This window comes from Lissotriton helveticus, chromosome 5_1 (genome assembly GCF_964261635.1).
Source record: "Lissotriton helveticus chromosome 5_1, aLisHel1.1, whole genome shotgun sequence".
NCBI lineage: Eukaryota > Metazoa > Chordata > Amphibia > Caudata > Salamandridae > Lissotriton > Lissotriton helveticus.
In genome coordinates this window covers 110,439,552-110,454,074 of record NC_136065.1, presented here as the reverse complement: position 1 = coordinate 110,454,074, position 14,523 = coordinate 110,439,552, and the positions used below count along the sequence as shown (strand labels likewise).

Below are 14,523 nucleotides of genomic sequence, written 5' to 3'. Positions count from 1 at the left end.
ATGGTAATGAGGTTGGTGCTGATCAGTGTGCTTCCCAGGATATACAAATGGTGAAGGCAGGGGTTTTAGGGGTACCCTGAGTGGATGGTCTGCATGATTCTGGTGGTGTCATATGTGGTAAAGGGCTTCATTTTGCTAGGAGGTGGGTGCTTCTGATGGTGGGGGTTTGTGTAACAAAGTCCTCTATGGCAGATTGAGGTGTGAAGCTGGAGGAGATCTTAAGAATTTTGTTGTGGAAAAAGTCTGAAAGGTCATCGCAGAGGTTCTGTTAGGGGATTATGGTATTGGTGGCGGCTGTTGGGCTGGTGAATTCTTTGACGGTGTTGAAGAGTTCTTTGCCGGGGCTGGTGCAGGGTTCGAGTCTGATCACAAAGGCCACTTCCTGGCTTCTTTGATCTGTGAGTGGTGCCTTCTGAGTGCAGATATGTAGGTGCCTCTGGAGGTGTTGCCTCGGCTGGTTCTCCATCTTCTTTCCAGCAACTTGCAATAGTGCTTGGAGTTTCTTAGGTTCACCAAGTAACAGCATGCTTCAGCACGAGTTTTTGAGTGTCAGATCTTTTTCATGGCGGCCATGTTTATGGTGCAGTCTGATATCCAATTGTTGAAGGTGAATGGGTAGTTCTGTGAGCCCCCTGTGAGGGTCGGTTGGTTGGTTCTGAGGGCATGGGTCCATTCTGCTAAAATAATACATTGAAATGTTGATTAAAAATAAACAGGCCTTGATTTTGTTTCATTGAAGAATTTAACTCCAAGTCAAAATTACACTATATATTATCATTCAATGACTTTTTAAAGGTAGGAAAATATGCCACCTGAATTCGTTGCTAATGCATCAGTTGGGGATAGAAATATGTAGGTGGTGATGACCTCTTAGAATTCTTAGACTCAGGAGTCATGAAGGTGGTGACATGGACTTAGTAAATATTACTCTAAGACTTCTCTTTACTTTCTGTTGTTTGCACCGTAATTTACAGTAAACCCTCAGCTGCAAATAGGAGGATGTTGGTGGTGCAAAGTGTCAATCGAATGATTGCATCAGTACTTCAAATGGTGCATGATGTCATTCCCTAACACTCCTAGTAAATGTCTGAGATTATCTGATGAAAGCCTCCTCATGTCACTGAACAGGATGAGAATGATAAACCTTTCCAGCTTCAGAAAGTTTGGCCAACATTATACCCCACCGGAGTATAAGAGCGATTGATAATTTCGGACATTCAGGAGATATTTGAGGACACTTTTTATGAAACACATCTATTTGTAGTCCTTGTTTTTCACTATCATGTTCTGTTCCCTCTTGATAGCCCAGAAACTGGAGGCATGTGGTCTACAGTTGGCTGCACTGTTCTGAAGTCTGTGTCAGACTATACATCCTGCTTCTGCAATCACACCACCAACTTTGCAATCCTCTTGCAAGTATACGAAGTTCAGGTAAGCATCAATAAATGTTTTGGATACTAGGTGGAGCAGGTGACATCTGTGCATGGCCTATTTTCCAACACCTATCTTGTCTTTGAATTTCTAAAGATGTACATTGAAAGCTGAGGAGCACTAGAAGTATACTTCATGAGTTTTCCAGAGTTCAACACATTATGGCCTAATGATTAAAGAATGCTATAGAGTGCCATGTTTTCAACATGGAATTCTATTGTTTGTAGCATTTTTTTTATTTTTTTATAAATCTTTTTATTAAAGAAAAAGAAATAACGTACAGTAAGGCAGCAGACGCTGTACATCATGGAAGAAGCAACCACATACAAACAATTGTCGAGCAGGGAACATGGGGTCAATATGCCTTAAGCAGTTCTCAAATCAATAATGCGTGATCTGACAATACACAATAATCATCCATTCGACCCATCAACATTATTAACCAGTTCAACACGAGATGAATCAGGATTTTAAGAAAACGAGCAAAGCAAGTCATCATCAGGGGCGATATATATAAGGATAAAGAAAGGAACTTCGATCAGCATCAATCAGCAGCAATTAAAAGCATAACATTACGAAGAATGGAAAATGACGTCGACACCCCGAGCCCCATCAGCCCACCATTAGGATATTGCCATGAACAGCGTCCACTATACGATTTTAAACAGGAGTTAAAAACATAAAGTACTAACTAGGACAATACAACATAGACCCCTCCCCCCTCCCTGCACCTCTGCATAAGGCTTCCGCCCCACCCCAACTAGCAGCGTGCCTGTCGCCCCCACTAACTAAATACCAAACATGGAAAATGGAGGAGGAAATCGTCATACACGCTCCCGGTCTCCCCCCGCCGACAGCAGCGACCCCTACAGACAAAAAAAATATATAAGAAAGGATTAAAAGCAAACTAATAGGGGAGGCCATACCAACCACCCAGACCCCCGCTTCGGCAAAGACAGTAGAATCCGTGTGTCCATTAAAGCCTGAAAGTCGAACCCAGATAATCAAGCTCATCCCTGTCCCTTACGATCTTTCATACGAACTCCCACCAATAGAACCACTGCGCGGGCAGGAGAATCAGAATAGCGAAGGAAATTCACCGAAGTACAGGAGAGACAAATCAAAAATATGAAATCCCGCAATGCAGCAATTACACTGTACTGTTCCCCCACCGATAACAAGTCTCGAAAATAGTTCTTCGGGAAATGCAGGAAAACTAAACGGTGGGAAACGGAGAAAGGAGCAATCTGGAAAGCAGTGGAAAAGTCTTCCAAACGTGAAACGCGAAGTGGGTCCATCACCAGCACCAATGTTGTTGGGAGTGAAAAACTCAATAAGTTCTCATGCTCGCAGGTCGTCGCTTGAACATCGTTCAAGGGTTTCAGTTTGTTTATCTGCACGGGGCCATCCTCCTCATTGGAGCTTCGTGTAGCGGGAAAATCAGCTCGGTTAAAGGCTGGCAAAAGGTCAGGGTCCGGTCCTGGACATATGGTCGCGACCACTGCGGTCATTTTGTGAATGATGGAGTCCACTTGTTGACAACGCACTCTCCGTCCAATCCATCTCCTCTCGCTCAAGCACAATCAAAGCTTCCGAACTCGGAGGTCCGGACAACTCCGGGGAATCAAACAAGAGCGGAGCGGACGGTCACGGAAGGCGACCTATCGACGACCAACGTTATGCAGCTGCAGTGAGCGGGGACCCCAACCCGACAGACCCAGGGGCCGCAAAGTCTCCGGGAAGAGGACCCCCACCCACAGACAAACATGTTCTTAGTCGCCATTCCTTCAGCACCAACCAAACCACACGACCGCCATCAGAGTCGGGCGAATAATAACCTCCACTCCGGAAGACCGGACTCTGCCTGAGTCCCGCAGCCGATGTTGTTCAACTGAGACCCGGCTGGGTCAGCACTCGAGGCCCCGGCTCACACTCTGGGCTAGGCCGAAAGATGAAGCACGGTATAACTCCACCGTTCGAGCTCGCAAAAGTTTTCAGAACACACCGTCAGGATCAGCAACTCTTTAGCCACACGGGGGTCGGGTGCAAAATCAGGATAAGTGACAGGATAGTGAAGCTAGCGACGGAGGTCGGAGGAGCCGGGAGCTTATGCGGCCATCTTGGTTGCTAGCGTAGCTCCTCCATTGTTTGTAGCATTTAACCTCAACATTCTGATTAATGAGCTATTTTTTGAAAAAGGAGTACAGTAGGTTTTAGCTACTTTATTATTACTAGATGTTAGTAGTGTTCTACTTTTCCTAATGCTTGATTCAGACTATCGTCAAACCCCTGGCTCTCTTCTTGAGAAATTAACCCTCCAACTGATCCGTTTGTTGAGCAGCTGAGATCAGAATGACCACAAAATGGTCTGCTATTGCTATTACTCTAGCTATTTTTGTGTGAAAATAGGTTCAGTTTCACACCTTCTGCTCATGAATTAGTGTCCACTTAATGTTTTATTACATATTGACACACACACACACACACACACACACACACACACACACATATATATATTTATGGCAGACTGTGAAAAAACAAAGTAAAGAATTTGGCACCAAGTAACTGTGTCTGTGTCTGTACCGGAGGGAATTGACAGGTAAGGAGAGAAAGTGATATATATATCTAAATTCACTGAAAAAACCATAGGTTATAGACCATATATCGTTAGGAATTAGCATTTAAAAAACCTTATTTTACTCACACAAAACCATTGAAATTCCATATATAGTTAGTTGCACTAACTATATATCGCGCACCCGCAATCCACTGCTGATGATGTCACATATTACATCATTCATGACATGGTCAGTGACATCACTGATGACATCACTGATGACATCTCAAATGACATCACTGATGACATCACTGATGACATCTCATTTGACATCAATGACCACATCACTGATGATATCATTCATGTGACAATACAATGCATCTCCTCACATTTTAATATAACCTCTGTTTCACCCAGTGTTAAATACAGAATATAATTTTTGAAACCATTGACACACCAATACTAGTTACTACATACGCACTCACTGATTCCTACGTCTACACACACCTTCACTCATTCACCCATACAATCATTCATACATACAATCACTCATCTTTACAACACTATCATATGCACTCATACACCTATACAGACACTCACAGTCTGCCACTCATCCATGGAGTTACTCACACACCTAGTCAGTCCTGTAAAGAATCAATGACACTTCCATTTTCTTGTCTATACAGTTAAACATAGAGCACCTTACATTTTCAAACATATACTAACACATACTTACCTTGTTATACAATCATTGATACAAGTACACATTGATCTGCACAGAGTCACACACCTCCCAGCCAGCCACACACACACTCAGTCTCCCATACAAATACTTGGACAATCAATCAGTAACCCATATAGTTAATCATATAGCTACTGATCAACACATGCAGCAGTTCACAGAACAACAGACATAATGATGCACAAATTAAGACACTTTAGTCACTAACCCATGCACTCAGTGAGACACATTTAATCACTCACTCATACATTCAGTCATGCACCTACTAAATCCTTTGTCCAGACACTTATACTTCCACTCATTCTTCAATATGTAAGACACATTTTAACTTTACAGAAACATACAGTCACTGGATGTTGTCATCAGTGATGTCATCAGTGATGTCATTTGAGATGTCATCAGTGATGTCATCAGTGATGTCACTGACCATGTCATGAATGATGACATCATCAGCAGTGGATTGCGGGTGCGCGATATATAGTTAGTGCAACTAACTATATATGGAATTTCAATGGTTTTGTGTGAGTAAAATAAGGTTTTTTAAATGCTAATTCCTAACGATATATGGTCTATAACCTATGGTTTTTTCAGTGAATTTTCAAGGTTTTGTAAATGCTAATTCCTAACTATATATGGTCTATAACCTATGGTTTTTTCAGTGAATTTTCAAGGTTTTGTAAATGCTAATTCCTAACTATATATGGTCTATAACCTATGTTTTTTTCAGTGAATTTCAATGGTTTTTTAATAGCAAATATCATAAGCTGTCGAATGTCAAGTACGTGGTAAGTAAAAACATTTTTGTGTTTATGCACACTGATCTGCTTTGAATGCTGCCCCCCACCCCTCATTTCTATTAGGAGTACTCTCTCTTTGCAGATAGTGAAGGGTAGTTAACGCAGGCCTTTGCCCCCGTTGTAATCCGTCGTGCCTGCTTCTCTCTCCATTTGATTGATTGTTCTCTTTGGTTCATTCTCTATTTACAAACAAGCACAGAGTCGCAATACTCTGTTTAGTCTTTGCAGATAGCGAAAAATCGTGTAAAAAAACAAAAGGAATCGAGCAAAATCAGTAGGCCACTAATGGGATCTCTTTTTGACCTCGCTAAAATAGAAACATTAGGAACAACCTGTTGAAAATAGCAATGTGTATGTACATAAGCGGCGTTCATTTGTGTTCACAGTACCCCTTGTTGATTGTTTGAATCGAGCATTGAATTGTTCGAAGTTGGTTCTCTTAAGGATCTTCTCTGCCTGCAAACGAGGAAGAATAGGAATATTCTCTCTCCCTTTGCAGATAGTGAAGGGTAGGTAACGCAAGCCTTTAACACGTCGTACCTATTTCATTCCTCATTGATTGATTGATTGTCCGAACATTGACTGTTTGGGAATTAGTTCTTTTTTGAGGTATTCCCTGTTTGCAAATAAACGTAGGAAAATCTTTGCAAGTAGTGAAAGGGTAGGTAATGCGGACCTTTCTCCCCCGTTGTAATCTGTCTTGCCTATCTACTCCCCACTGATTGATGCACCTGTTTCACCCGGACCATTTACTAGAGATAGGTCATCTGGCCCGACCAGAGAGCACCCCTAGTGAAAAGGACATATGCAATAATAACGAAGTGATCACTGTATCCTGTTAACAGAAACTTTAGCATGAAACAACCTGGAAACAAAAGAATAGGAAAACGAAAATCAGTAGGCCACTGATGAACTTTTTATTAAATAACAAACAAAGAAACGATAACAATACGTAATGATAAAACCTATTATTGTCCTAGAAACAAGAAACGTTAGAAGTAAGCCCGTAATAAGAAACCTGAAAACATCGCCCCTCACTGCCCCAAAACGTGTCTGTCCCACCGCCTGCCACGGCCAAATAACGGCAAACTGGGAAAGATAGAAGTCAGCAGACATCCGCCCCATTCTAGAAACTTCCAAAGGGCAACAGGTTTTCGGCTACGCCCAGCCGGAAGCAACACATATAAGGCGGGTCCTGCTGCCACGCCTCGGCCAGGAGATCATCACGTAGGGTGTAGCCGGAGGAGAGGCCGAGGCCAGCGGGACCCGGCCAGGGGGATTGACAACACTGGAGAGTTTCAGGGGGGGGAATGTCCGTGTCCTCGACCCTCCCCTCTCTCTCCCAGTCCGGCCGCGGTGGCCCTTGAGAGTTGCAGGTTGTCCCTCCACACTCTCTCCCGGTCCGGCCACCAACGGCCGGGGCCGACGGGATCCGGCTGCAGCCGATGAGCCAAGGAACCCGTTCATGGGGCCAGAGCAAAGGGCGTCCGGCCGCCATCCACCGGAGGTCCGGCCCAAAGACGGACGGGACATTTCTTCTTTCTTGAATAATTGCTGCAACAACCCTGGGGGGGGATGTCTTGCACATGCCTCCGACCCCCCCCCCCCCTCTCGTCCTGATCGCCTGGTCCGGCCATAACAAATCTCAAGCGAGACGCCGTGGGGTGCACTGGGAGGGAGAGACGGTGCGAACAGGCCTCTCCCGCCTCCCCAGGTGGAGGCTTCCCAGCTGCACCCTCAGCGCTCCAGGCGCCCGGAAAAGGGTTCTTCCACTGTGGCGATGCTGCAACGTCTCGCCCGGCAGGGTGGAGCCCGTCCGCTCATTTGACCCCGCGATCGCCAGTAGCTACCGAACTCTCAAAATGGCGGTCGACCTGGCAAGAGCGGGCCCAGCATAAAGAAATGGCCCGGTCACTGGTTGACTCCACCACCGTAGTCCTCCACGACCTTAAAGATTCTAGAGGAGCCGCGGGAGTCCCCGACCCCCGCAGACACCCCCGATGGGGAATGACTGCCATGATCGCCCGTGGAGTGACGAAACTGTAGCCGCGGGACGTCGGCGCTCCCATGCTGGCGCCAGCCTCAGTTTGAATGACTAGAATCCTGCAGACCTCAGCTCCGGTGAAAGCACAGTGTGACCCGGTAGGAAAAATTGTTGCACCCCCTCCCCTTTTTGACTGATGGTTCAAACCACCGATCCTTTCCTTTGCCCTTTTAACGGAACTTTGGACTGCCTCCCCCCCCCCCCCCGCGGCGCCCCACGCCGTTATTTGCTGGGCGGCAACTTACTAGACATCACCTTCGTGACATCCAGATTTCAGTGCGTTCTGCTGCCTTGGAACTATTCGCACAACAGACCGCTACTGACAACCCACCCCCCGGGACGCCCCACGCCGGATACCCAAATCAGTGCGGCACCCAGGCAACATCTTCTGAATTTTCATAATTTGAAAGAACTAGTAACATGTCCTCATCAGGAATTTCCTCTTCAATCATCTCATCAGGAATTTCCTCATGAAAAGTCTGCAATGATGATTCTTGTAACTCTATGGTCTCCAAACATTCGATAAATTCGCCATCAAGACATTGATCAAAAAAATCATTCAAGTCATCTCCTCCTTGTGAGAATATTTCATTATTGGTGCTGTAAATTGCAATAAATGTAGTGGATAATTCAAAAGAAATTGCCACGGTCTCTTCGTTGTTTAAATGTTTTTACTGTTTTTGTTTTGTTGTATATATTTATAAGTTATTAAAGTTTTATATTCCTACTACTTTGTTGGAGTGCTATATATTTTTAATGTGACACATAATTGTAAAAACTTTGATGTACAAAGAGTCATCCCTGGAATCTTCCGCTTCAGGCTCGGTCCCCTCCCCAATCACAATACAGGATGGTTTTCAGATAGTATGAACACGTGTGGTGTGACGGATCTCATCGGGTGTGGGCCTTGATCTACTATAACTCCTTTGAAGAGGGGTGATTCTTTACAGCTGGGGCCATAAACTACATCTGCAGGGCTAGCTGATAGCCTAGGACCGGCCTGGACAATCGGACACAGAGGAAGAGGAGTGTCAGAGGGTGCGGTAGTGAATAGGGCGAAAGGGAGGTGTCGGGCGGGCACAGAGTGTGATTCTCAGGGAAGAGCAGCGCAGATGGGGGGAGGTTTATTGCCCATGCATAAGACAGAGAGCGGGGGTGAGCAGTGCCTGGGGAAGATGCTTGCGAGGGTGGGGAGCCATGCTACGAATCGACAGCGTGCAGAGAGTGGGTCTGGTCAAGGCATCTAAAATGGCTGCCGTGCACAACAAAAGTGTGGCATTTCAAAAAAGGCAAGATGGCGCAGACAATGTTTTTCAACACTTCCTCATTTCCTTCGAATCGAACGTTAACAGACATTGGTGCATATTGCCAAAGTTAAGCGATATTTATCGCTAACGATGCTTAGCAACGAATTTTTTACCGCTAAGCATCGTCAGAAATTATCGAAGATAAACCTTGCTATTATCAAGGTTTATCGCAAATGCGATAAAAAACGGCCGCAATGCATGAATATCGCTAAAAAGTCAGCGATATTCATGCATTACCGAGCTAATGCTCTTAGCCATGTTATCCACCTCCCATTGGATAACATGGCTAAGAACTGCTCAGGGCAGGTGTTAGTTTTTGGAGATATTCGCGCTTAGCGCGAATATCTCCAAAAGTTGGTAACAGGAGATAGATATCTTGCATGTTGTAATGCAAGTTATTGTGGTATATGGAACTCATACCATAATCTCTCAGGAAAGCAGAAACTGATCCTTTTGGGACCGCCTGAGAAGGCCTAGGGGGTGAGGGGTACTCTACTTTGCCCCCTTTTCACATTCCGAACTATTTTATTTTACTCTCTTCTGTAATTACACAAAATGGCAGCGATAAGATGCATCAGAGACAGACAGTGAGAGAAAGGAGGCCGGAGATGAAGAAGAGATGTCAAATACACATTGGAGATAAGTAGAAAATGTTCTTTATTTTTAACTCTTTCTCTTAAAATACAGATCACCAGACAGTTTTACAAAACGAATCAGCCAACGCGTTTCACTCCTTTTCCTGGAGTTTCATCAGGGCAGTTATATATATTCTTTTTTCTTTCTTTCTTCTTTTTCCTCTTTAGGCGGGAATGTTTGGAACAGTCTGATTGTATTTCTCGTTTGATGTCCCTTTAGTCCTCCTGTCCGTTCTAGCAGTTCTCAGGTTGATCTGTCATGTGGGGCAATATCAGCTTTCCCACAGGTGTTTCACATTTCCCATGGGACCATCCATGCCGACACTTCGATAAGATAACGTCAGTCCGATATAGGTTTATCACGACTAAACTCATCATATAAAGACGAGGAAGTTATTATAACAACTGCTAGAAAGTGGAAATGTGAAACACCTGTGGGAAAGCTGATATTGCCCCACATGACAGATCAACCTGAGAACTGCTAGAACGGACAGGAGGACTAAAGGGACATCAAACGAGAAATACAATCAGACTGTTCCAAACATTCCCGCCTAAAGAGGAAAAAGAAGAAAGAAAGAAAAAAGAATATATATAACTGCCCTGATGAAACTCCAGGAAAAGGAGTGAAACGCGTTGGCTGATTCGTTTTGTAAAACTGTCTGGTGATCTGTATTTTAAGAGAAAGAGTTAAAAATAAAGAACATTTTCTACATACATAAGCGATATTTTCTATTTGGACTTTTTCTTGGTGCGCCCCCATAAAATTGAATCATCGATTCTTTATGATCTGGAAAACACAGCAACGCCAAAAAGCAGCTGGCGTTGGGGTTGGCAGCACAAAACATTAAGGACTTACTTTGGAACTGAATGTTAGGTGCGGCATCTTAGTGTCCGCTGCTACGCTTTTTGAGACACATTGGAGATAATATAGTGGGAGAAGGGAAGTAAATATGAGTAAACTTACCATGTAACATAAAAATGTTCCACTCTATACTATAAGTCTCATTTTATACTACAATCACTTCGCTACAACCTCATAAATTAAAAATAAAAATGAATAATGTCTCAAACAATTTTTGTATTTCTAAATATAAATTTATTCTTCTGAATTTTCAAAATTTGAAAGAACTAGTAACATGTCCTCATCAGGAATTTCCTCTTCAATCATCTCATCTGGAATCTCCTCATGAAAAGTCTGCAATGATGATTCTTGTAACTCTATGGTCTCCAAACATTCGATAAATTCGCCATCAAGAGATTGATCCAAAAAATCATTCAAGTCATCTCCTCCTTGTGAGAATACTTCATTATTGGTGCTGTCAATTTCAATAAATGTAGTGGATAATTCAAAAGAAATTGCCACGGTCTCTTCATTGTGAGCCATTTTATTTTGAAATTGCTTGCTGTAAATTGCAGAAAAAAATAATCACTTTCATTTATCGTTTTTAGTAATACATAATATAAAACTAACTTTATCAAGTATTTAGTATAACAGAAGGACTGTAAATAAATAACAGAAAACATTTTTCAAATTATCTTAAAGTGTACAACATAGTTCCCCTTACAAATTAACAACTCACCTTTTTAAAAGTAGGAGAAGTGTTAGTACTGTGTAAACCAAACACCAGAAATTGAGCACCAAAAATTCCTCACAAATGTACCTCAGACAGTAGTATCACAAAATGGCTGTGGTTTCCTCTCATTTTAGATATATACATAACCAATTAACTTTCATCACACACAAATACAAAACCAAAGTAACATTTTAATTGGTTCTAAATTTCAACACTTTCAAATGTGTTTTCCCCATGCAATTTTCCATAGGACATTTAGATACGTCTACAGCCTGAATGGCTGAACGGAATTACACCAAACTTGGCAAAATGGTACATCAAACCTAAGAGGTCAGGGAGGATCTACTATGCCCCCTTATGGTCATTTGCCCCTTCGCTTTGGCCTCCTCTTGTCTCTCGATCCTACCGAGAGACAAGATGGCGGCCGCTACGGACTGTTTGGAATGTTTACAGACGCCGGAGAACCAATCACCTTCGCAAAGCTCCGTAACGCGAAAAGTACGCGAAGCGGAGCGCTGTTACAGATATATATCTTTTTTTGAACGTTAATTTCTCAAAATTCACTGGAGCACATATATTGAAACCTAGCAAAAGCACATCGGGCTACCAGTCCCTAATATTTTGCCAAGTTTCGTGCAAATCCATTCAGCCGTTCGATTATTATTATTATTATTTTTTTTTGCCCCGCGGGGCCCTTTTAAAACCTCCACATCAAACCTAGGGGGTCAGCGAGGATCTACTATGCCCCCTTATGGTCATTTGCCCCTTCGCTTTGGCCTCCTCTTGTCTCTCGATCCTACCGAGAGACAAGATGGCGGCCGCTACGGACTGTTTGGAATGTTTACAGACGCCGGAGAACCAATCAGCTTCGCTTCACAAAGCTCCGTAACGCGAAAAGTACGCGAACTGGAGCGCTGCCCGGTCCGCTGTTACAGATATATATCTTTTTTTGAACGTTAATTTCTCAAAATCCACTGGAGCACATATATTGAGACCTAGCAAAGGCACATCGGGCTACCAGTCCCTACAATTTTGCCAAGTTTCGTGCAAATCCATTCAGCCGTTCGGGCTAAAAGTGAGGCCAACCGCCCTATGGAAAACTCAATGTTAAAAACACGTTTTGGGACCCCCCTTTTTTCTCGGCCCCCCCTTGACGAAACCCCCCCAAATTTTCAGGGGCTGCTCAGAAACAAAATGTTCCATTTTCCTGAAAATTTCAGCCAATTCCGTCCACAAACGCCAAAGTTATTAGACATAGAATTTTCAAAAATCCCATAGAGAAAAAATCCTAACTATATATACCTACTGGCGACCGCCAGTAGGTAATATTGTACTCATACATGGTTTTGGCTAAATAAATAAACCCTCCCCTAAAAGTATCTATATTCACTATGAAACCTAAGGTTACAGGGATGTTATAGTTAGGTTCACAATTTACACACACAAAACCACACAAATTCAGCAGTTATAGCACAGCTATGCAGGCACGCAGCCCCCCTCCCCAGGCCAATATTGGCTCCTGGGTCCCCATCTCGCAGTTCCCGGCCAGTATATGAAGGGGGGGCATGCAACCTCCCTCCCCAGGCCAATATTGGTTCCATGTACCCTATCCCCAGGGGCCTGGCCAGTAAATGGTGGGTGCCCTGCCCTGGAGCCCACCCAGGGCACCCATTGTCTCTTTGTTGAAGGCTGCAGGGGGAGCCCTGGTACCCCCACAGCTAAAATGCTGCTCCCTGCGGTCAGGAGCAGTTTTATCAGCTAACAGATGAAAAGTCTGCTCCCAGCGAGCAAGAACATTAATCATGCTTCCGCCCACTGGGAGCTACTTAGTGTTTGCTCTCGCTTGGCTGCCAAGCAGGAGCAAACACAGGTTTCCCTAAACCCCTATGTCCCCCCAGGACATAGCTGGAGCCAGCCTTGAGGAATGGGGTACCCTGAGTCATTAATGGCTCCAGGAGGGAGACTGTAGGCCCCCCTCTAATTTGTTGGCACAGCCAGGCTCCTGGAGTTGAGGTCCCTGGGGCTAAAAACATGGCAGGGGAGAGAGGCTGGACATCCTTCCTCCCCCTATTTCTTTAAGGTTGGGCCCCCGGGCTGGCAGTCCCCGGGGCCGAAATTGGCCTGGGGAGGGACTTTGCTGACCCCCTCCCTCATCTGTATTCAGCCAGGCCCAGTGAGATGGGGTCCCCGGGACTGAAAGTGGCCTTTGGAGGCAGCTACATGCCCCACCTTCCCCTATTATATTAATAAATCCACCCCCCGGGACCTGGCTCACCTGGGGGACATATACAAAAGAAGCACCAGCGCCCGCACTTGTTTTTGTTTCCCAATTTTACCATGGATTTGCGGATCCTCCACAAATTTTCAGTAAAATATTTAAAAAAAATGTTTTGGGGCCCAGGCAGGGCCCCTCTTAAAATCCACCACCAGGCTTGGTGGATCAGGGTATTCCTACCATGCCCCCTTATGTATTTTTCCCCCCATTTTTTCTCGGGATTCAGTCGTGTCCGAGTCCCAAGATGGCTGCCAACACTTCCCTATTGAAGTAATGGCAGCCAACCAGATCTCATTTTGAAATCTGTTCGATTTGCGGTCCATGCACTAGATATTTAGAAATAATTTTTCTTTAATATCTCTAAAACTACCGAACAGATGTACACCAAATCACAAAAAGAGATCTTTCTGGACCAAGATCTAGCTTTCTGCCAAATTCCGTTCAACGTTTTGGGTTGTAGTCTTGTTCGAAATCCCTATGGGAAATTGCACGGGGAAAACAGGTTTTGGGACCCCCTTTTTTCTAAACTCTCACTTGACGAATCACCCTGAAACTATCAAGACAGCAGCTGTTGCAAACTAGTTTTGAAAATTTCGGTAAGATTTGTCAAACGGTGCCATAGCTGTTAGTAAAACAATAAACACTCTGTCTATGGAAACTAGGACCAAACTATAACTACCTACTGGCGACCACTGGTAGGTAATCTATATATCAGGCCCTGCAGCCACCCACCACTTTTCACAGCCACTGGCCATGTACAGCAGATGTTGGCAGCCCAAGGTAAAATCATAAAATAGATACCACTTCCAGTACTTTCATACAGCACAAACTAAATCCTCACTCACATTTACCATCTACCCCCCTTTTCGACCCAGCTATGTGCAGACATACGGTTGTTTGAACTTGTCATGGTCTAGATGCTTAAAATCAAGGGGCAAATTATGACTTTGGTGGTATCACCACCAGCCTGTCCCGGCGCAAATTCAGAAAACGTCGCCAAGCCGGCAGCATCCCGCCCACCGTCATTTACCACAGGGCTCATTGTGTGTGGGCAGCGGAGTCATGGTGGTGGTACGCTTTGGCTCTGGTAATGAGCCTGAAGCTATTTCCGGCCATTCTACACTGCCTCCAGGCAGAGTGGTGCACTTCTTCCTTGAGCAA

General features: G+C 44.4%; 1 protein-coding gene across 1 annotated transcript in view; it reads left to right on the top strand.

Moving 5' to 3' along the window:
- ADGRD2 (adhesion G protein-coupled receptor D2) overlaps positions 1–14,523 on the top strand; it is a 387,169-nt gene that overhangs the window by 112,361 nt on the left and 260,285 nt on the right. Inside the window, exon 12 of the mRNA XM_078640338.1 lies at positions 1,305–1,431. Within this exon, the coding sequence (XP_078496464.1) occupies positions 1,305–1,431 (127 nt within the window). The remainder of the gene's footprint in view (positions 1–1,304; positions 1,432–14,523) is intronic.